The sequence below is a fragment of the Zalophus californianus genome, chromosome 15 (assembly GCF_009762305.2).
Source record: "Zalophus californianus isolate mZalCal1 chromosome 15, mZalCal1.pri.v2, whole genome shotgun sequence".
NCBI classification, from domain to species: Eukaryota; Metazoa; Chordata; class Mammalia; order Carnivora; family Otariidae; genus Zalophus; species Zalophus californianus.
In genome coordinates this window covers 11,604,264-11,628,671 of record NC_045609.1, presented here as the reverse complement: position 1 = coordinate 11,628,671, position 24,408 = coordinate 11,604,264, and the positions used below count along the sequence as shown (strand labels likewise).

The window sequence follows — 24,408 nt, the reverse complement described above, 5'->3', positions numbered from 1 at the left end:
TGCTTTCTCATACAAATGAACAAGATTTTTCTCTGGGGAATTTATTTAGGAATGGAACTGCCAGGTTGCAAGGCATGCATTTGCAACTTCGATGCCAAATTGTTTCCTAAAATGGTTTTTAACCATTTATTCTCCCATCATACATGGACAAGAATTCCCAGTTTTCCACATTGGTGCCAACACTTGGTATTGTCAGGCTCCCCCACCCCCCCCACCTTGGCAGTTTAGAGAATATAAAATGGATTTTATTTCCCTATTAGTCTGTATTTCTCTAATTATTAATGAGATTGAACCTCTTTTCTTATAATGCACCATTTGTATTTCATTTTCTGCTGAAATGCTATTCACGCTTTTTGCCTATTTTTCTTTTTTTTTTTTTCCTCAGTGGCTTTTATAGATCCTTTATGTGTGTATTTGTTTCTAGGATGAATTTCAAATATCTTCTCATAGATCTTGGTTTGTTGCTTTACTTTATGGTGATTTTTATTGGATGGAGGTTCTTAATTTTAGTAAAGTTGAATTTCTCAATCTCTTGTGTTCTTTGTGTCTTGCTTGAGAAATCCTCTTTTATTATAAATTTATACCAATATTCACCCGTATTTTCTTCTAAAACTCTGAAAGTTTGCCTTTACAATTTAAATCTTTAATTCTTTTCTAATTTTAATTTTTATTAGAGAGAGAATGAGCAGGGGGAGGGGCAGAGAAGCCGACTCTTCACTGAGTGTGGAGCCTGACCCTGGGCTTGATCCCAGGACACCGAGCTAAAGGCAGATGCTTTACCAACTGAGCCACCCAGGTGCCCCAAATCTTTAATCCTTAGAATTATTTTTTTTGTAGGAGACTATATAGGAACCCAATTTTTTTTATTTTTTATGAATTATTTAGGATTCTGTTCACTCTTATGTTATTACATACTTTAACACTTCAATAAAGGTGCATTATTTTGTATTCTACAAGTTTTAGTTGCATTGAGTTACTTTCTGATTAACCTAAGTATTTATAATTATGTTTAGTGCTGCATAAATGGCAGGAGCCATCTAACTGATCAACAGGGAAGGATTATTAATGGAAAAAAATGGCTCATTCTCACTCAGCATATTTTCATGGTTATGTCAAGATAAATAGCAACACATTAGATTTTCAACAATTTTTACTGCATTCATATTCACAAGTACAAATTTATTGAGCATGTTTTTGCTTGATTATCGTTTGATATTATAATTGTATTATTTGTTACCCAATTCTGCACTCACCATTTCTCACAGCATTACCTCTCTATCTTACATCTTTTCAGTGATAAGTCATTTGGCAATTGTTGCTAGAATTGGGTTCTTCATGGAGTGTCTTTCCAGTATGGGTTTTCTGTTGTGAGCTCCAGCTGAAGCTTGACTTGATAAGTGTCTCTTCAGGTGAAGTCTTTATTTTGAAAAAAAATTTTTAAAAGATTTATTTATTTGACAGAGACACAGCGAGAGAGGGAACACAAGCAGGGGGAGTGGGAAAGGGAGAAGCAGGCTTTCCACTGAGCAGGGAGCCCGATGTGGGGCTCGATTCCAGGACCCTGGGATCATGACCTGAGCCGAAGGCAGACGATTAACCAACTGAGCCACCCAGGCACCCCACCTTGCCTTCTTTCTTAAAGATGATGACTTTTTGCAGTTATCTTATACATGTTGGGGCTGGAGCTCACATGAAACCCCTCTACAGTGATCACAGAGATGGACCTTCTCTCTAGTGCAAATTTGCTCATGTTTTTTATTTATCAATGAAGGCCTTTCCACACTGAGTGCATAGAGTTGCTTTGTCATATGAATTCTATAGTGTGACTAAAGGTTAGCCTTCTGGCTGATGTCTTCCCCATAATCATTATATTCATAGAGTCTTTCCCCTTGTGTGGGTTCTCTGGTGTCCTTACAGGTGTGTGCTCTGGCCGAGGGCTTTTCCATATTCACCACATTTATAGGATTTCTCTGCACATGAAGTCTCTGATATTATCTAGGGACAGAGTATGCATTAAAGACTTTACCATAGACAGTGTATTTTTTAAAAATTTTTTATTGTTATGTTAATCACCATACATTACATCATTAGTTTTTGATGTAGTGTTCCATGATTCATTGTTTGTGCATAACACCCAGTGCTCCACGCAGAATGTGCCCTCTTTAATACCCATCACCAGGCTAACCCATCCCCCCACCCTCCTCCCCTCTAAAACCCTCAGTTTGTTTTTCAGAGTCCATCGTCGCTCATGGTTCGTCTCCGCCTCCGACTTACTCCCCTTTATTCTTCCCCTCCTGCCATCTTCTTCTTTTTCTTTTTTCTTAACATATGTTGCATTATTTGTTTCAGAAGTACAGATCTTTGATTCAACAGTCTTGCACAATTCACAGTGCTCACCGTAGCACATACTCTCCCCAATGTCCATCACCCAGCCACCCCATCCCTCCCACTGCCCACCACTCCAGCAACCCTCAGTTTGTTTCCTGAGATTAAGAATTCCTCATATCAGTGAGGTCATATGATACATGTCTTTTTCTGATTGACTTATTTCACTCAGCATAACACCCTCCAGTTCCATCCACGTCGTCGCAAATGGCAAGATCTCATTCCTTTTGATGGCTGCATAATATTCCATTGTGTATATATACCACCTCTTCTTTATCCATTCATCTGTCGATGGACATCTTGGCTCTTTCCACAGTTTGGCTATTGTGGACATTGCTGCTATAAACATCGGGGTGCACGTACCCCTTCGGATCCCTACATTTGTGTCTTTGTGGTAAATACCCAGTAGTGCAATTGCTGGATCATAGGGTAGCTCTATTTTCAACTGTTTGAGGAACCTCCATACTGTTTTCCAGAGTGGTTGCACCAGCTTGCATTCCCACCAACAGTGTAGGACGGTTCCCCTTTCTCCACATCCCCGCCAACATCTGTCATTTCCTGACTTGTTAATTTTAGCCATTCTGATGGGTGTGAGGTGGTATCTCATTGAGGTTTTGATTTGGATTTCCCTGATGCCGAGCGATGTGGAGCACTTTTTCATGTGTCTGTTGGCCATTTGGATGTCTTCTTTGGAAAAATGTCTGTTCATGTCTTCTGCCCATTTCTTGATTGGATTATTTGTTCTTTGGGTGTTGAGTTTGATAAGTTCTTTATAGGTTTTGGATACTAGCCCTTTATCTGATATGTCATTTGCAAATATTTTGTCCCATTCTGTTGGTTGTCTTTTGGTTTTGTGGACTGTTTCTTTTGCTGTGCAAAAGCTTTTTATCTTGATGAAATCCCAATAGTTCCTTTTTGCCCTTGCTTCCCTTGCCTTTGGTGATGTTTCTAGGAGGAAGTTGCTGCGGCTGAGGTCGAAGAGGTTGCTACCTGTGTTCTCCTTTAGGATTTTGATGGACTCCTGTCTCACATTTAGGTCTTTCAACCATTTGGAGTCTGTTTTTGTGTGTGGTGTAAGGAAATGGTCCAGTTTCATTCTTCATGTGGCTGTCCAATTTTCCCAACACCATTTGTTGAAGAGACTGTCTTTTTTCCATTGGACATTCTTTCCTGCTTTGTCGAAGATGAGTTGACCATAGAGTTGAGGGTCCATTTCTGGGCTCTCTATTCTGTTCCATTGATCGATGTGTCTGTTTTTGTGTCAGTACCGTACTGTCTTGATGATGACAGCTTTGTAATAGAGCTGGAAGTCCGAAATTGTGATGCCGCCAGCTTTGCTTTTCTTTTTCAACATTCCTCTGGCTATTCGGGGCCTCTTCTGGTTCCATACAAATTTTAGGAGTATTTGTTCCATTTCTTTGAAAAAAGTGGATAGTATTTTGATGGGGATTGCCTTGAATGTGTAGATTGCTCTAGGTAGCATTGACATCTTCACAATATTTGTTCTTCCAATCCATGAGCATGGAACATTTTTCCATTTCTTTGTGTCTTCCTCAGTTTCTTTCATGAGTATTTTATAGTTTTCTGAGTACAGATCCTTTGCCTCTTTGGTTAAATTTATTCCTAGTTTTCTTATCGTTTTGGGTGCAATTGTAAATGTGATCGATTCCTTGATTTCTCTCTCTTCTGTCTTGTTGTTGGTGTATAGGAATGCCACTGATTTCTGTGCATTGATTTTATATCCTGCCACTTGACTGAATTCCTGTATGAGTGCTAGCAGTTTTGGGGTGGAGTCTTTTGGGTTTTCCACATACAGTATCATATCATCTGCAAAGAGTGAGAGTTTGACTTCCTCTTTGCCGATTTGGATGCCTTTGATTTCTTTTTGTTGTCTGATTGCTGTGGCTAGGATTTCTAATACTATGTTGAATATCAGTGGTGATAGTGGACATCCCTGCCGCGTTCCTGACCTTAGAGGAAAAGCTCTCAGCTTTTCCCCATTGAGAATGATATTCGCTGTAGGTTTTTCATAGATGGCTTTGATGAGATTGAGGTATGTACCCTCTATCCCTATACTCTGAAGAGTTTTGATCAAGAAAGGATGCTGTACTTTGTCAAATGCTTTTTCTGCATCTATTGAGAGGATCCTATGATTCGTGTTCTTTCTTTTGTTAATGTATTGTATCACGTTGATTGATTTGTGGATGTTGAACCAGCCTTGCAGCCCAGGGATAAATCCCACTTGGTCGTGGTGAATCATCCTTTTAATGTACTGTTGGGTCCTATTGGCTAGTATTTTGGTGAGAAATTTTGCCTCCATGTTCATCAAGGATATTGGTCTGTAATTCTTTTTGATGGGGTCTTTGTCTGGTTTTGGGATCAGGTAATGGTGGCCTCATAAAATGAGTTTGGAAGTTTTCCTTCCATTTCTATTTTTTGGAACAGCTTCAGGAGAATAGGTATTAATTCTACTTAAATGTCTGATAGAATTCCCCTGGGAAGCCATCCGGCCCTGGGCTTTTGTTGAGAGATTTTTGATGACTGCTTCAATTTCCTTAGTGGTTATAGGTCTGTTCAGGGTTTCTATTTCTTCCTGGTTCGATTTTGGTAGTTGATACATCTCTAGGAATGCACCCATTTCTTCCAGGTTATCTAATTTGCTGGCATAGAGTTGCTCATAGTATGTTCTTATAATTGTATTTATTTGGTGTTGGTTGTGATCTCTCCTCTTTCATTCATGATTTTGTTGATTTGGGTCATTTCTCTTTTCTTTTGGATAAGTCTGGCCAGGGGTTTATCAATCTTGTTAATTCTTTCAAAGAACCAGCTCCTTGTTTCGTTGATCTGTTCTACTGTTCTTTTGGTTTCCAGTTCATTGGTTTCTGCTGTGATCTTTATTATTTCTCTTCTCTTGCTGGGTTTAGGCTTTATTTGCTGTTCTTTCTCCAGCTCCTTTAGGTGTAGGGTTAGGTTGTGTATTTGAGACCATTCTTGTTTCTTGAGAAAGGCTTGTATTGCTATATGCTTTCCTCTCAGGACTGCCTTTGCTGTATCCCAAAGCTTTTGAACAGTTGTGTTTTCATTTTCATTGGTTTCCATGAATTTTTTTAATTCTTCTTTAATTTCCTGGTTGACCCATTCATTCTTTAGGAGGATGCCCTTTAGCCTCCATGTATTTGAGTTCTTTCCGACTTTCCTCTTGTGATTGAGTTCTAGTTTCAAAGCATTGTGGTCTGAAAATATGCAGGGAATAATCCCAATCTTTTGGTACCAGTTGAGACCTGATTTGTGACCTAGGATGTGATCTATTCTGGAGAATGTTCCATGGGCACTAAAGAAGAATGTGTATTCCGTTGCTTTGGGATGGAATGATCTGAATATGTCTGTGAAGTCCATTTGGTCCAGTGTGTCATTTAAAGTCTTTATTTCCTTGTTGATCTTTTGCTTAGATGATCTGTCCATTTCAGTCAGGGGGGGGTGTTAAAGTCCCCCACTATTATTGTATTGTTGTCAATGTGTTTCTTTGCTTTTGTTATTAATTGCCTCATATAATTGGCTGCTCCCATGTTAGGGGCATAGATATGTACAATTGTTAGATCTTCTTGTTGGATAGACCCTTTAAGTAGGATATAGTGTCCTCCTTCATCTCTTATTACAGTCTTGGTTTTAAAATCTAATTTGTCTGATATAAGGATTCCCACCCCAGCTTTCTTTTGGTGTCCATTAGCATGGTAAATGGTTTTCCACCCCCTCGCTTTCAATGTGGGGGTGTCTTTGGGTCTAAAATGAGTCTCTTGCAGACAGCATAAGGATAGGTCTTGTTTTTTAATCCAATCTGATAGCCTGTGTCTTTTGATTGGGGCATTTAGCCCATTTACATTCAGGGTAACTATTGAAAGACATGAATTTAGTGCCATTGTATTGCCTGTAGGTGACTGTGACTGTATATTGTCTGTGTTCCTTTCTGATCTATGCTGTTTTTAGGCTCTCTCTTTGCTTAGAGGACCCCTTTTAATATTTCTTGTAGGGCTGGTTTCGTGTTTGCAAATTCCTTTAGTTTTTGTTTGTCCTGGAAGCTTTTGATCTCTCCTTCAATTTTTAATGAGAGCCTAGCTGGATATAGTATTCTTGGCTGCATATTTTTCTCGTTTAGTGCTTTTAAGATCTCATGCCAGTCCTTTCTGGCCTGCCACATCTCTGTGCATAGGTCTGTTGCCTATCTAATAGTTCTACCATTGTAGGTTACATATCTCTTCTCCCGAGCTGCTTTCCGGATGTTCTCTTTGTCTCTGAGGCTCGTCAGTTTTACTATTAGATGTCGGGGTGTTGACCTCTTTTTATTGATTTTGAGAGGGGTTCTCTGTGCCTCCTCGATTTTGATACCTGTTTCCTTCCTCACATTAGGGAAGTGCTCTGCTATAATTTGCTCCAATATACCTTCCGCCCCTCTCTCTCTTTCTTTTTCTTCTGGGTTCCCAATTATTCTAATGTTGTTTCGTCTTATCGTATCGCTTATCTCTCGAATTCTGCCCTCGTGATCCTGTAGTTGTTTATCTCTCTTTTTCTTAGCCTCTTTATTTTCCATCATTTGGTCTTCTATATTGGTGATTCTCTCTTCTGCCTCATTTATCCTAGCAGTTAGTGCCCCCATTTTTCATTGCACCTCATGAATAGCCTTTTTGATTTCGACTTGGTTCGATTTTAGTTCTTTTATTTCTCCAGAAAGTGTTTCTCTAATAACTTCCACGCTTTTCTCAAGCCCAGCTAGTATCTTTAAAGTCATGATTCTGAACTCTAGGTCCAACATCGGAGTAATGTCTGTATTGAGTAGGTCCCTGGCTGATGGTACTACCTCTTGTTGTTTTTGCTGAGGTGATTTTTTTCATCCTGTCATTTTGTCCAGAGGAGAATAGATGAATGAGAGAACAAAATGCTAACAGGTTAACCACGTCCCCAGCAAATATACTCTATACAAATCAGAAAAGACCTGAAACCAGGGAAAAGAAAGGGAAAGAAAGAAAAAAGAAAGAGAAAAAAAACAGAAAAAGAAAAAGATAAAAACAAAAGAGAACAATACAAAAAAAAGCAGAATATGATCAAATATGATCAGGCTAGTGCATAGATCAGTGCCACACACTAGATTTTGGGCATATTTTGGTCTGTTAGAAGTGCCTCCTAATATTTTAAAGGAAGAAAGACATATGTACAAAATAAGGGTTGATACAATGGAGGGATGGAAGATAACTGTAAAAATAAAAATTATAAAAGATTTTATAAAAGGAATTGATAAGAAGTTGTTTGAAAAAAGAAAGACGATTTAAAAAAAAAAAGAGAATGTGATCAGGCAGGAGACTAGAACCAAGCCATGCACTAGTGATATAGGGTATATTTTGATCTGTTAGAAGAAACTGTATCTTAAAATTTTAAAGAGAGAACAACTTATATATATATATATATATATATGCCAAAAATAAGGGTAACTACTATGAAAGGGATAAAATATGAGTCTAAAAATGAAAAAAAATGTTTTTTTAAAAAAGGGATTGATAAGATGTTGGTTAAAAAAGGGAAAAAGAAGAATTAAAAAAACAGTTAAAAAATTAACTTTGAAAAACTAATGAATCATTGTAAAAAAGCCATGAATTCTACGTGCAGTATTGCCCTAGCGCTGGAGTTCTCCCGTTCTCCTTGATCGGTAAACTTGGTCTTGGCTCGCTGGCTGTTTGTGGTGATCTTCTGTGGGAGGGGCCTGTTGCCGTGGTTCCCAAATGTCTTTGCCGGAGGCTGAATGCCCCGCCCTTGTCGGTGTGGGCTAAGCAAGCTGCTCGGGTTTGCTCTCAGGAGCTTTTGTTCCCTGCAAGCTCTCGGTACAGCTTTGGAGGATCAGGGTGAAAATGGTGGCCTCCCCATCTCCACCCGGAGGAGCTGAGAACTCGGGATCCTGCTCCTCAGTGTGCCCCCAGAGAAAAGCAGTCACTCCCGTGTCCCCGGTCTCCGGCCGCACTCCGTGCTCACCCGGCCTGTGACCAAGCGTTGCTATCTCTGGCACCCGACCCCGTGTGGAGTCTCCAAACTCAGCAGATCCCCGCGGTGCGCTCCTGCGCCGCTCCTCCCGGGGGAGGAAGGGGAGTCTCCCCGGATCTGCCGCTTGTTGGGTCCCTGTTGGAGGAGAAGTGGCCCGACTGGGCCGCGGATCACAGTTTATGGCCACCCCGAGCTGAGAGCCCGCGCCTCGGCTCCGTCTCTGCAGCCGGCTTCCCCGCTCCGATCCCTGGGAGCTCTGCCGCACTCAGGCACCCCCGGTCTGTCTGTGACCCCGAGGGTCCTGAGACCACACTGTCCCGTGAGGGTTCCACCCCCCGCTTAGCCACTGCAGCGACGTCCCTCCGCCGAGCCAACTTCTAAAAGGTCCGATTTTGTGCTCCGCGGCTCTAGCACTTGCCAGAAGCGGCCGACGGAGGCCCCTCCCCTGCCGTCTATCCTCCCGAATATAGCCTCGGATTCACTTCTCCGCACGTCCTACCTTCCAGAAGGTGGTCGCTTCTCTGTTCAGAGAGTTGTTGCTACTCTCTTCTTCGGTCTCCTGTTGAGTTTGTAGGTGGTCAGAATGGTTTGATCCCTGTTCAGCTGAATTCCTGAGACCAGAGGAAATCCAGGTCTCCTACTCCTCCGCCATCTTGCTCTGCCGACCTCTTAGTGTATTTTTACTAGTGTGAATTAAAAAATGTACTTTTTAAAAATTTAATTTTATTATGTTAGTCACCATACATTACATCATTAGTTTTTGATATCATGTTCCATGATTCATTGTTTGTGCATAACACCCAGTGCTCCATGCAGAACGTGCCCTCCTTAATACCTATCACCAGGCTAACCCATCCCCCACCCCCCTCCCCTCTAGAACCCTCAGTTTGTCTCTCAGAGTCCCTAGTCTCTCATGGTTGGTCTCTCCCTCCGATTTCCCCACCTTCATTTTTCCCTTCCTTCTCCTAATGTCCTCCAGGCTATTCCTTATGTTCTGCAAATAAGTGAAACCATATGATGATTGACTTTCTCTGCTTGACGTATTTCACTTAGCATAATCTCCAGTCCCGTCCATGTTGATGCAAAAGTTGGGTATTCATCCTTTCTGATGGCTGAGTAAAAATGTACTTTTTAGGGCTGAATGATGACTGAAGGTTCTTATACCAAGAATATAGTCATAGGGTGTCCCCCTATCTGCGTTTCCGGGTGGGCATAAAGGTTAATATCTGTGGTTGAAGGCTCTTCTGCATTCATTTTATTTATAGGGTTTCTCTCTAGTGTGACAATTTCATTTTTGTCCAGATGTAGAACCACAATTTCTGAAATAGTAGCTTCCTGGATTTTATTTTCATATAATTTGTCAGCAAATCCTGCTGCTTCAACCTTGATAATATGTTCAAATTGCTATACCTTTAGTAGGTTCTCAAACTTCGGTGACCCCTTGCATGCTTATCATAGGCACAGTTTCAGTTGGCGGGTTTGGTTAAATGGCATCAGTACCCCAACATTATGTTTCAGATTTCATTTACCATGATGTATTAACTGTGAGTAACTGCATAAAGCACAGATTTCACTGCTAGCTCTTGAGTGTCTGAATTGCCATCAAATACATACCAGATGGACGTCATGATCAGTGACCAGTCACAGCGCTTCTTTCTAAGCCTTTCTAAGCCTGTGGTGATTGGTCACTGCACGTCTGTTCTTCACGTCCCACACAGACCACACCTGGTGCAGTCATTACCTCCTGGTCTCCCTGTGAGCAAGGCTTGGGGCATTTCCGGAACATGGATAAGTGGGAATTGGCCATCGAAAAATGAAAGGGCAGTAAAGAAAAAGTAGGAACCCTGGAAATGAAATTCTGATGGAACGTAAGTGGAATCGTAGAAGCGGTATCCCAGTGTGAGAGTGCGAACAAGGTTGCCCCTTGAGAAACCGTAGATGTGCAGCCAGAGGGACCGAGTGAAGGTGACCTTATTGACAGACATGAGGAACATGGTTGTGACAAAGAGGATGGAGATGTCCCAGAAGAAGTGACACTGGTTAAGAAATTCACATTAAACTCTGGAAAATGCTCGGAATGATCCAGATGGAGTATGACTGTTTGCCGAGACACGGAGGAGGTGCTCATGGGAAGGATGAGGCGGGCGCTGTTCAGACTGCCCTCCATAAGGGTTTTACAAAGAACAAAAACACCTTAATCCGTGTTTCTAATGTTTTAGATTATAGGGGGCTAAATAGTTGACTATTTTTTTCATTTCTTGGTACTTTTGTAACTGACGGTAAGAGTTTCTAAGGTTTGGACAAAAATTTTTAAAGATCATGGTACAATCATAAATATTCCCAAAGATTGCTTTGCATGGTCATTTTTATGGTTCTCATGAGCAAACTGAGGATAGGCTTTTTTTTTTTTTTTAAATGAATATAAACTTGGTACAAGACCAAAAATAGCCCTTTTTTTTTTTTGTCTTAACTGATTTGTTCTGATAACCACATATTTGCCGTAAGAAAAACATACTAGAGATAACATTTTATTTGGCCATTTGCCAGAAAAGCCAGATGCGATGATGATGTATAGGGAGACAAACTTGTGACCACTTACCACAGTTCTGGAGTATAGGAGGCACTCAGTAAATGCAGCATGTGTCTAGAATTGGCTCACTTCGGTCCACCTCCACTGCTACACCTTCATCTGAATCACCTTCCTCTCCCCTGATTGGCTGAAGTCATCCCCTTTCGGTCAGTCGGCTTCCTTGTTTCCCTGCAGTGTGGATTTAGTACACCACCCAGTGGATTTCCCATTCCCTCAGTAGGAGCCAAAAATCTGACACTGGGCTCAAGGCCTTTCATGATCTGGTCCCACCTGTTACCTCGCACCCTCCTCCCTCTGACTGCTCTCCTCCAGCCACAAGGAAATCCTCTGTTTTCTTGAACAGGCTTGATGCTCTCCTGCCTTGGGGACTTTCATTGGCCACCCCTCAGCCTGCAGTCCACTCTCCCTCCCTGCTTCAAGTCTTGCTTGGAAGTCATCCCCTCAATGAGGCCTGACAATTCTCGTCATAATTTCAACCTTCCCACCACTGGGGCACTCCTGATCCCCCTGAAACTGTACCATTTTTTTTTTTTCCATAGAACCTTTTGCCTTTAATGTAATTTACAAGTTTGTGGTGTTTTTGTTTATTCTTCCTCTTCCCCTACCAGAATGCAGGCCTAATGAGTTCAGGGATCTTCGATTTATACAGTGATTTATCTCAAGTGCTTAGGACATATCCTATTACATATTAGATCCTCAGTAAATATTTATTAAATGATAAATGAATGTCTGAAAGAAGCTACTGCTGTCGTTTGATGATTGTTTCCCATGTTGTACTATTCCAGCAGACTTGGCAGCATTTGTTCTAGAAATCATGTCTTATTTACTCAGCACAGAATTGCCTGGAATGCAGCATTAATCTCTGTTCTAAAGAGTTGTCAGGTCACAGGAAGAGTACAAGAGCCTTTCAACAAAAATAAATTCAATCCAGCGTGTATTTATGGAGCATTTACTATATCTAAATTGGATGATGTGATTGCTTGGGTTTTAACTGAAGTGCTTTTCTCTTTTTAGAGAGCATGTGTGTGTGCATGGGGTGGGCAGGGGCAAATAAAGAGAGAGAAGGAGAGAGAAAGAATCCCAAGCAGGCTTCATGTTCGGTGCGAAGCCCGTGGTGGGGCTTGATCCCATGAGATCACGACCTGAGCTGAAATCAAGAGTCCAATGCCTAACCAGCTGAGCCACCCAAGCATCCCAAAACACTTATTTTCAGTGGACACCTGGTTTCTATGGAATTCAATCTGACCTGCTTGACCAGTAGCCATAGGATACAATACATATAGTGAGCTTTTTGAGTTGGAACCAATTGAGGAAAAATTATTAAGACCTAACCGTGGGAGAAGACAAGTTACAGAAGGTCTAGATGTGGATAAATATTTCAAAAGACGAGCATTATAAGCATCTAAGAAAGGTCCTTGGTATGATTTGAGGGACTTTTTAATGACCTGAGTTGTGAAGAACATTTCTTGACGGTTCAAGAGGACAGTATGTTTGATTTGCTTAGATTGCATATGGAAAGAGTTGTAACCAAAGTTTTATTATGTTTATGGGGAAATGAGGGGCTACACTGCTTTTTTTCCCCCAGTAATCCCATTGGGTTTTATATTGATGCCACAGATGTTTACAATCCATTAAAAATTGTCATAAATATAATAGGATGAGCAATTTTCCTCAAATACTGCCCTATTTCCTGGCTGAATAGAACCAGAAAATCACATAATGGGATCCTATCATGGTAGCTTTAATTGGGAAGGTGGGGTCTTACCTTGGCAATTCTAAAAAGCAACTCAATTTGTCAGCATGGCAACACATATTTATGAGCAATCATAAAGTGGATTAAGATAATCCTTTACTGAGTATATTTGCCCAGGGCAGTGTTAGGCACTGTAATTTAATAATGTCATGATGCATTCAGTTATTTAAGCTGAAGGAATGTAAGTGGTATAGGAGCACGAAACAAAGAAACTGATGCAGCCTGGTGGGTCAGGGAAGGCCCACCTCAGGAATGGATGCTGGAGTTAAGATTTGAAAGATGAATACGTCTTAACTAGAGGAGAGAGAAAGGGTTTAATTGCATGCGCAAAGTCCTGTAGGAGCATAGGAATGAACGAAGGAAGGAAGGAAGGTTGGTTGGAGGAAATGTCAAGCTGGTACTTTTTTATGCAGTGTGGGGCCTTGTAGACTAGAGTCCTTTGGTCTTTTTCCTCAGAGCAATGGGAAGCCATTAAAAGATTTTAAGCCAGGGAACATTACAGTCAGGTTGATGGGGTGACCTTGAGGTGAAACACCATTGGAAGGGAGTTTGCAGTGTGGAAAACTATTTGTTGTGTTTTGAAGATAATAACCAAGAGATGACGGTAGCTGGTGTGGTGAGAAATTGATGGATTTGAAATTGCTGGATTTGGCATAGAATCTATAGGATCTTGGGAATCGTAAGCCAGATAGCACTTGATCTTCACAAAGTTCAGGAAGTTTCTCCTAGAATTTTTTTTTTACATTTTATTTTATTCTAAATTTGTAAAAACAAAACAAAAAGACAAAAACTAAAAAACAAAAACTAGTAACTTTATTTTTTCCAGTTTGTTTTATCTAAAATGGGCAATGGTGTAAGTTCAAGTATTTCCAGGAAAGTTCTAGTATCTTTTCATGCTAGTCATTTGCCTTTAACTAACAGACATTGAAATTAAAAAAATGAAATAATAGAATGTAGGCAGAATATACTTTTGTAGCATTTTGGTTATGGAATAGGATTTCTTGTGAGTTGAATCAAAATTTGTAGCCCTAGGTACTAGACCTAAGACATGAGGACTCAAAAAACAATACTGAAAGGTTAATATTGGAGGAAGATTTTAGTTCTTGTGGACTAAGGCTGGAAAAGTGATGGCCACTGTGTGCATTTTGGCACTCTGGTACACCACTGACACATGGAATTAAAATGTGAAGCCTGGAAAAGAGACGTTAGGAGCCTGGACCTCAGGCCGGGTGGCAGAGACTAATTCAGAAGCCTTATGACCCAAGAGACACACTTTAACCTATAGCCTTACTGTTCTGTTACCTTAATAGTGTTAACTCTCTGGATCCCATCAGTATGAGGCTGTGCTTAGTCTCTGTTCTTAGACTAGAAAAGATATTTCATGTATGTGTACGTGTGTAACTAGATCCGTATGCGCACGTGTACACGTTGGCAAAAACCAGATTTACTGCACATGGGTTATAAGAAAAAAACTACTTACTGAGGCTTTTCCAATGCATAGTCAGTGTGCTCTCAAGAACCAGAGTGGTTCTGGAGAAAAATGATGCTTCGAGATCAATGATGGGTTAATTAAAGGGGACTGGCAGGTATTTATGAATTGGTGTTTGGTCCATCCAATGCTGAGTATATTTTAGTTTCTGTCAGAAAGAAACCCTCTGCTTACTGGAATGTAAAATGAAAACCGCTCCCAGGTAAACTGGAAAAAGCCTTATAAGTACGTCAGGCTAGGTTCTATCATTCAAAGTGGAATCGTGATTGAAGGTTGTAGTTAGCGCCTTCTCTCCTTGTGTGGCAGAGTGCTTTTGAACTTCATGTGGCTTTGTGGCCAGACACTCCATCACACAATAATCTAGTGTTAAGGCACTAGATTAAAGGGACACTTGGCACAAGTGAGTTGGTTTTATAAACTTAGTAGGGGAGTTCAGTATATTATTTATATTAGTTCCCTTCCCTAACGTGGTTGGTATGGACCACATATTAGTGAGCATCTCCACGTGTGCTCTCATTTCTGGTTCTGTCCAAAGTATACACTTGCTTTAATATTCAGCTGTTACTGATTGCCTCCAAGCTCTTATAAGAGCCTGCTCACCTGTCTCTTGGGATCTCTGTCCTTTCTGGGACCCACTGGGGATCCTAGCTCCTCGGATCCACCGGTTGAAAATGCAGAATCAGCCCCACCCAAGCCCGACAGAACCAGAATCTGCACTTCAGCAGGTGATTGGATGCACATTAAAGGTGAGAGGTACTTTTCTAGATAACAAACGTAAAAAAAAATCAGTTGAGCTTCTAGAAGCAGCGTGGGGCTGAGGACTTTCAGATTCAGATAAATTAGGTTGAATGACCAGTTCCTAGACATATGTATGATCGGCCCTCTCTGTGAGCAACAAGTTACCTTGAGCCTCATTGTCCTCGTCTGTCTATGTGGGGATAATCTTTACATCACAGGATGTGGTGAAGAATAAATCAGTTAATGCCAAGACCGACATACACTATACTTCTTGGCAAATGTGATGTGCCCCCTCTTCTTTTGGGGGCTTCCTGGGTAGCACGTTATTCTCGCCTGTCTTATACCTTTCTATTTTCTCTTAATTCTCATTCTCAAACTGTCTTTAATGAGTGCATTAAAGTAATTATTTACTAAATGGAATTTAGATGGTCTCCACTATCCAGAGGAGCCCATTTTACCCAAGAGTGCAGTTTGCATGCTCGAGTTAGTTCCAGAGGGTGAGTGAGACAAGATAGTAAAAAACTGGTGGGATTTGGTAAGGCAATGAGCACATCGACACAATTCGGTTCTTTGTTATTAGGCTCCACATGTGCAAAGCAAAATATATCTGTGATTTTGCAGATTATTTAAGCAACAAAAACCCTTCATTATTTTTATTATAGCCATGCGGAGCATGAATTAATATTCAGATGTGCTTGTTATATGAAAATAATGCTTTTTTTTTTTTTTTTTTTAGCGGATGACTTCTTAAATGTAACAATTGAATGTTCGCTGGAAATTAATGAGCACCTGGAGGGAGAGTTGGGAGGTGATTAAGAGATTGGACTTTGCCTGTGACTGGTGCTGTAAGCCAGCTATTACTTATTGCTGCACCGTGTAGGAAAGAAAACAAATACGTAGTATTATAAAGGTTTTAAATGCAGATTGGAGTTGTACTTTTCCATTTGATACAGCATATTCTTTGGGTCAACCCAAAAGGCTTGTTTTCTGCTTTTGAATTTTTATCACATCTCCTCACCCCTACTCTGCCTGCCGTTCTTCCATGATGAGGGGCTTCTAGGTTATACTTGATTGTCCCTTTTCTCTCCCATTCTAATTAAAAGGGTCAATGAATGTATTTGTTGTTGGACTGCTTTAAGTGTCAAGAGGTTAGACTGTTTAGGCAGTGGCTACTTAGAACTTGTTAAAGTGAGATACTCTGTTTAAAAATGACAATGCTATCTACCGCTTACTGTCTATTGAGCCCCGTCTGCATATCAGTCTCTGTGTGACTCGTTTACCTTGTCCTCTTAGAGATTCAGTGCTTTGTCTAGGATCTTTAACCTGCGGATGACAGAGCCGTGATAGCAGTCGAGCTCGAGCTGTTGCTGAGTCTCCAGTCCGTGCTTCTTGCTGTCCTCATGCTGCCTACACTGAGTCGTCCCATGTATCATCTTTTCCCTGGCCTAACTTGCCCTATAACGCTGCTTAGTTAATTGGAAACCAGTGTGGATTTCACAGGACTGAACTAGCAGCTCGTCTCTCTCTGCACATTTTTAAGCACCCGAGGGTCCTTTGAAATGTGAACAATGTGTGGATGAGCTGAGACGACTTTTCAGATCGATTTGAACCCAGGTGTTCTGTTCTTGACCTGGCTTCCTGTGCTGGTTTTGGAGCGCTGTGCGCATCTGCTGTTGGAACTGGTGCTGGTCCTGATGACACTTGATGTCAGACAATTTCTTGGTAATTTTGATGATTAAAACTGTGTGCAAAAGTGCGCTAACGTGGAGATTCTGTATTTTACCATTGCTCATGTGGGTTGCCTCTGGGGATCAGTAATGATAGTGAGGAAACTGTTGACTGCCTGAGTGGCAATCAGCTCTTTGTCCTCCTTCCACCTTACCTTTTTTACAAGGGAAAATTTTCGAGAGATTGATTCTGTCGGGTTTTTCTTTTCTTTTTTTTTTTTTTTTTTTGTGGGGAGGCGGGGGACAGTTGTTGTTACCTTTTTCTCTGATTTTTAGTAGGCGCTAAAATAAGTCTTCCAGGTCTGATTTAGACTGTCGAGTCATGTCAAACCTCACTTTCTTTTTCTCTTTTCCTCCCCCTCTGCAGGATGACGAGGTGGTTCTGCAGTGCACCGCAACCATCCACAAGGAACAACAGAAACTGTGTTTGGCTGCAGAAGGGTTTGGCAACCGACTTTGTTTCTTGGAGTCCACTTCGAATTCCAAGGTGGGATAAAGCCTTTTGAGGCCTTTCAAGTATTCGGGTTTTACTAGTGGTATTGGAGTTATTTGTGGGCGCTCTGTTATTGTGTGTGGAACAGATAAACTGAAGGGGATTTGAAAAATGTGCTTACCATTCATTAAGCAGACTTCTAGTTGAGCCTCTAGTTTTTGCAAGTCAGAGAAGATTGTTGACAAAAATGAGACCGAGCTCTCACCCCCATGGTGTTTAGTAAACAAGTAAATAAGTAGTGTGATTTTGGAACTCAGGGCTATGCAGAAAGCAGAATAATAGGGTATAGAGTGATGGAGCAAGGACTCACCCTTTCACAAAGGATGTTTGCGGAAGGCTTTCTGAGGCAGTGAAACTTGAGCAATCTGGAATGAAGTGAGAGAGAGAGTGAGCCGTCCTGAGTATTCTGGAACATTGCAGAAAGAGGAACCACGTAATGTAGGGGCCCCTAGTTAGTTCTCCTCAACTGGGACTGGTCATGGAGGCCTTCGAGGCCATGGCCAGGAGTTGAGGTTTTGCTCTAGGATGAAGGGAGGCCATTGGAACCGGTGAGTGGTGCAATTTGATGTAGACATTGCAAAGATCATCTTGGCTCTTATGTGATGGAGGATGTTGAGAGAGCAAGCATGGAAGCAGGGAGATGGACATCTGGATGGGAGCTGCTGGTTCTTCGGACTAGAGTGATGGTGGGGGACTTGGGGGAGATTGACGACATGCCTTGGGGACATACACGATGTGCTGAAAGATCCGACTGTGTGGAGGAAGGGAAAGAGGAAGACGTCTCATAGGTAGGAAGTCAACCAGAAATCAGTCCATGTAGTCATCTTTTCTGTAGCACTTTTTTGGTCTGTGGAGTCCTTTGACAGACAGTCTCATTCAGCGGCTGCTGTAAGAGTGTGTATCGTTCTTGCTGTCAAATTCATTGTACAGGTGGGGACGTGGGAACCTAATAGAGGTCAGGTACTGTGCCTAAAAGGCTTAATGTGATTCAAAGCCACCGTATTAGCAATGGTTTTTCATGCTTACACCTTGGCCTTTTGGCTTCAAATCCCTGATTCTTTCCTTTATACCACAGTACCTCTTTGGTTATTCTGTGAAAAAATACTGAGCAATGTATACATATGATTCATTTATTATGATAATTCAATGCCAGGTAACATGATTAACATTGTAATAGTGGGTGGCAAAACATTATGTGTTTTATAGCGTGGGTTAGGTTTATTTTTGATTCAACAAGTATTTATTGAGCATTCTCTTTGTACAGATTACGGTGATAGGTGTTAGTTGTGAAAAGTATTCTTAAGATGGAGATATTAAGCATTTGAACATTTAGCACATTCCCTGTGGTTTCTGATATTCTGTAGTGCCTAGAACCAGGCACCATTTAGCTGGCTGGTTTTTGATTTTCACATTATGTTGAACGCTATGCTGGCTCTTGTTCTCTTGTTCCTTTAATGTGAGAGTTGTTTTCCAATACTAAAAGCGAATGCTCATGATTTGTAGTAGGCATATCATGCGTCAATCAAGGCATTGATTAGGGCTAGGCATCCGTTTAAACTGGTTCCTTCCTAGGAGGGTTACTTGACACTCTCACTGTTAACTGATGATGATCTCGCAAACTGACCACTTTGACCATTTTTGTTATCATCCTATTTTATTCTTTTCTAGCATCTTTGAAAATTTGCATGGAGGATGAGATACTGAGAATGTTGATCAAGCATAGAATGAATAGCAACTGAAGTCCAGTAAACCTATTTGAACTTTATTTATTTATTTTTGTAAGTTCTTACAACATAAATACACTCTTACTTGAAAACCCCTTACTATGTCATTGTTTGTTTGTTTTTTTTTTTTCATAGTTCCATCTGCTTTTGTTGTCCCTGTGCTATGTGTCTTTCCTGTACTTAGCTGGCTGAAATGCTGCTTGTCCTTCAAAGCCTATTTCAAATAGTCTCTCTTCTGGGTTGCTTTCTTCCGAGATCCCTGACTTCTGTTCTCTGCCCTTCTTAAGTGCTTTGTTTATACTTCTGTTATGTTGGCCGTTGGGCTTAATTCTGTATAATACCTGCACCACTTTCTCACCTGCTCTCAGATACATACACCAGCTTCTGAATTCCCTGAGGATCAGAGCATATCTCATTTATTTTCTTATCTCTTATTGCTTAGTACCAGGCACAGTGCCTTGAACCAGTAAGTCATCCACAAAATTAAGTGGATCATTGAGTTTGAAAGGGGACCACCATTAGTAGCCCAATTATATCTTTTATAGACTTTTAATTTTCTATAATTACAGAGAGTCAAAACTCTGGATCTCAGTTCATGCTTAAAATATGTAAGCCTGGGGGCACCTGGGTGGCTCAGTCGTTGAGTGTCTGCCTTCGGCTTGGGTCATGATCTCGGGGTCCTGGGATTGAGCCTTGCAGTGGGCCCCCTCCTTGGCAGGGCCCCTGCTTCTCCCTCTCCCACTCCCCCTGCTTGTGTTCCCTCTGTCGCTGTGTCTCTCTCTGTCAAATAAATAAATTATATCTTTAAAAAAATAATAAAATATGTAAGCCTGGGTCCAGATGTGTTTTGTGCAGATATACCTGGATTTGAGTTTCATTGGTGGAAAACGGGAGATGGCCCCTCTTCTCCCCCCGCCCCCAAGTTTGTTGTCTTCTGCATTTATTAAAACGGTGGAGAGAACGAAGTTATTGGTGGCAGTGTGTAGTCAGTCACAGTAAATTATATATGTGTTCCTGGAAATGATCCCAGACATGTCTTAAGCTACAGAATCTTTTAATCAAAGGCAGGACTGCCTTTTTCAGAAAACTGTTTCATGTTCCTGGACAGCTCTTCATGCAGATTTCTGCCTGAAAGAGGATGGTTCATAACTCCAGCATAGGTTTTCCTGTAGAACGTGCAAACATCAAACCTGACGATATGTTTCAGTTACTCATTCGTAAATTGTAATCATGGATACTTTGCATTCTTTATATGAATGACTTTTCATTTTCTGTCTTTTATGATAGAGACGTTGGACTTTTGCTTTTAGGAACCTAGTCCCTTTCAGACAGACCTCCCTTGTTACCATTAAAATTTTGAGGGGGAGATGAGAAGTTATCAGAGAAGCGTAGGTTCTCATCTCCGCGAATCCGGACATAAAAGCAGTGAGGGCCTGGAAGACTGCAGAACCCCACGTGCACAGACAACGTAGGATCTAGAGTAAACTAGATGACATGTTATCCCCACATAGGGTGTCCAGACGTGTATTGCAGAAAGTGGAGGAAAGGCCGCCTGGTTTCTGTCGTGTCCAAAAATCAGTTACACGTACTCCCGGAGGACATGGTGGGCCAGTGTGGAAACAGCCCCTGAAACCAGGAGGGGACGAGGGAGACATGGTAAAGATGAACCGGTGTTTCTGCAGCAGTCTTGGCCTATGACTTTTGAAACGAACCTGTTAAAGCCCCCTTCTAGACAGGCCTTGCTTTGAGGAGAAATGATTGCGAATCGAGTATGGATTGAGCAGGGCTAAGGATAGAGATGTATCAGGTGAGGGGAGGGAGGGAAACAGACCCGAGAGATCTCATAAAGAATGGTTGGTTTTTTTTTTTTTTTTTAAGATTTTATTTATTTGGGAGAGAGAGAATGAGAGAGAGCACGAGAGGGAAGAGGGTCAGAGGGAGAAGCAGACTCCCTGCCGAGCAGGGAGCCTGATGCGGGACTCGATCCCGGGACTCTGGGATCATAACCTGAGCTGAAGGCAGACGCTTAACCAACTGAGCCACCCGGGCGCCCACGGGCGCGCAAGAGTGGTTGTGTTTTGAATACTGGGTGAAAGCCGAGGAATATGTTACTCGGGAGCCACATAGCTACAGAAGCTGCCCTGACCCACCCTCCTTTTCTATGAGAAAGTTCCTTCCAGTTTTATCTGTTTATCTGCTATGTCTTCATTGCCTGTAGACATAATTCTGTTCCTGGTTGGTGTTTCTCTTTTTATTTTATATAAATATATACCTATGTATACTGCACATACAATATAATATACATATAATTATACCATATGTTATATACATATAATTATACAATATATAAAACCACTATATATACATACATAATTATATAAATTATAATTTACGTATTTTAAATACTATATGATACTATACATGTATACATATAATTATACTATATATAAAGCCATTAGGTATACCTATATAATTATATGTAATTATGTGTAACTTAGGTATAACAATGAGTGGAGTAATCTAATTTATATTTATTTACATAATTGCAGTTATCTTTTACATTTAATTTATATATGTATATGTAATTTTATATGTCAAAGAGAACAAGGAGCATAGTAGTAATGTAGGCAATACAAGTCCATCAGACTTAAAACTGTTACATGATGTTCCAAAATGAACTAAAAGAAATTCAGAGAAGAGAGCTGCTCTGAGGGAACAGCATAGATTATATACTCAGAAAAAAGGTGAGTAGAGAAGAGAAAGATTTGAAAAGAGCTAAAAGCTAACAGGATGGAATAAAAATCACGGAGAAACTAACTTTAGAAATGGAGACTGAACTAGAAAGGACACGAGAGTATATAAACCCACGGGTAATGCCTTAAGAATAATAGAAGATGGAAAAGTGAAAACCTTGTAAAAATATATATATATATATATATATAAAATATATATAAATATGTATTGCATATATATACATATCCTATACACACACACACACACACACACACACACACACACACACAAAGGAAATGAAGAGATAAATGCATGTGGGAAACTTCCAGGTTCCTATCCAGCATGTCAGATGCTTGGCGGTTACCACTCTGTCCTAACAAGTAAAAGGTTGGGCAAAGTGAAAAATCAACAATGCTTCTTAGATCCATGAGGTCACAGGGCAAACTTGTACCCCCCAAATTGAAGAGACTGGCAGGCAGGTGCAGAGAATCACAGCTCACATGAGCAGCAACCGCTGCAGGAACGAGTGCTGGGTGGGGAAACCTGAATTGGAACTGACGAGTTGCTGGAAGCTCAGTGCGGACAACCCTAAGAGTTAGAAAATCCAGGGGGATCCAACTATGCAGGGGGCCCCACGCTTTTGGGAGTCTTACCTCCTGGGGTTCTACCAGGTTCTCACAGCAAATTTTGGAGAAAAATTCCCTTGCGCTTCTGCCAGGGAGAGGGGAAAAAGAACCATTTTGAAATAATCCAGAGTATTATGTTCTTAACAAGGTCTGCCCTCCAGAGAGACTGTTTTGCTAGAATGCAACCTGCTGGGATAGTATCAGTGACTAACCCAGCTGGGGGAAAGGAAATACCCAAGTCCAGCCCACTCTCGCCATCCTGTCCCACCTAAGGGGAGGTGGAAACTGAGAAACCTGTGAAGCTCACAATCCAGAGGCACAGGCTCATTGAGAGACTGAGACTTAATAGAACCATAAAACACTTCCTCCTTCCATCTCTTACCATCGCTTTACTAAAGGCTTGTTTACTGCAATTCCCTTTACCCAAAACATCCTGTGTGTCTATCAAGGAAAAAATCACATACTAAAAGGCAACAAACACTGTTGGAAGAGACAGAGCAGGGATCAGAACTAGACTCAGATATGGCAGCAGTGTGGGAATTACCAGACCAGGAATTTAAAACAACCACGATTAATATGCTAAAGGCTCCAGTTCATAAAATAGCCTGCAAAAACAGATGGGCAATGTAAGCAGAGATGGAATTCAAAGAAAGAAAAAAGAAATGCTGGAGAACAAAAACACTGACAGAAATTAAGAATGCCTTTGGTGGCTTATTATTAGACTGGACTCGGCTGAGCAAAGAATCTGTGAGTTTGAGGATATCTCCATAGAAACCTTTAAAACTGAAAATTAAAGGAAAATAAAAAAGGATTGGATTAAAAAAAACAGAATATTCAAGAACTGTAGGACAACTACAAAAGACCTCTAGAAACATGAAGAAAGGAATAGAAGAAATATTTGAAACAATAATGACTGAGAATTTCTGCGAGTTCATGTCCTACATCTAACCACAGATCCAGGAAGTTAAGACAACACCAAGAAGGATGAATGCAAAAATCCCACTACATGTAGGCATATCATTCTCAAGGCACAGAAAATTGAAGGTAAAGAAGAAATCCTGAAAGAAGCTAGAGGAAAAAACAACTTACTTATAAAAGAACAAAGATAAGAATCACATCCAATTTTTTAGAAACTATGGAAGCAAGAAGAGAATGAAATATTAAAAATGTTGGGAGGGAAAAGCTATCAACCTAGAATTCTGTATCCTGCATAATTGCCCTTTAAAAGTGAAGGAGAAAGGACTTTCTCAGAAATCAAAGAAATCTGTTGCCGGTAGAAGTGACTTAGAAGAAATGTTGAAAAAAGCTCTTCAGCAAGAAGGAAGCTCAGAAACTTGAGTTTACATTAAGAAGGAAGGAAACATTGGCGAAGGTAACACTAAAATTTGGTTTTTCTTAATTGATATAACAGATAAAAGTTCACTCGGAGTAATAACAGCAACGCTGTATTTGCCTGTGTGTGCTTACATACAAGTGAAATGAATAACAGCGGTGCTACAAAGGATGAGAGGGATGAATTAGGATTATTTTGTTATAAGGTATGTCCACTATCCATGGACTTTGAGTATAATGTTACTTGAAAGTGGATTTGGATTAGTTGTAAATGCCTATTGCAGACTCTAAGAAAACCACTTTTTTTAAAAGTAAACCAAAAAAAGTATAACTTTTATGTAAAGGAGAGAAAATAAAATCATGTGAAATGTTCAGTTAAAGCCAGTAAAGGCAGAAAAAGAGTGGAAGACAAAAGTGGAAACAATAAGAATAAGGGCAACAAATAGAAAACATAAACGAATATGGTAGATCTTAATCCACTTATATCAGTTATTACTTTGAACATTAGTGATCTCAATGAATCAATTAAAAGACGGAGCTTGTCAGACTGGATCAAAAATGACACCCACCTGTTTCTTGCCTACAGGAAACTCACCTCAAATATAAAGACACATAGGTTAAAAGCAAATGGATGGAGAAAGATATATCATGCTAACAATAATAATAATAATAATAATAATAATAATAATAAAGGAATATTCGCCTTCAAGGTAAGGAAAGTTATCAGGGACAAAGAAGGGCATTACACGATTATAAAGGAATCTGTTCTCATAACAGTCCTTACCATGTATGTG

At 40.6% G+C, this 24,408-nt stretch overlaps 1 protein-coding gene across 1 annotated transcript in view; it reads left to right on the top strand.

The window, feature by feature from the left end:
• RYR2 (ryanodine receptor 2) overlaps nt 1-24,408 on the top strand; it is a 732,757-nt gene that overhangs the window by 178,974 nt on the left and 529,375 nt on the right. Inside the window, 1 exon segment of the mRNA XM_027588196.2 lies at nt 17,074-17,193. Coding sequence (XP_027443997.2) covers nt 17,074-17,193 — 120 coding nt within the window.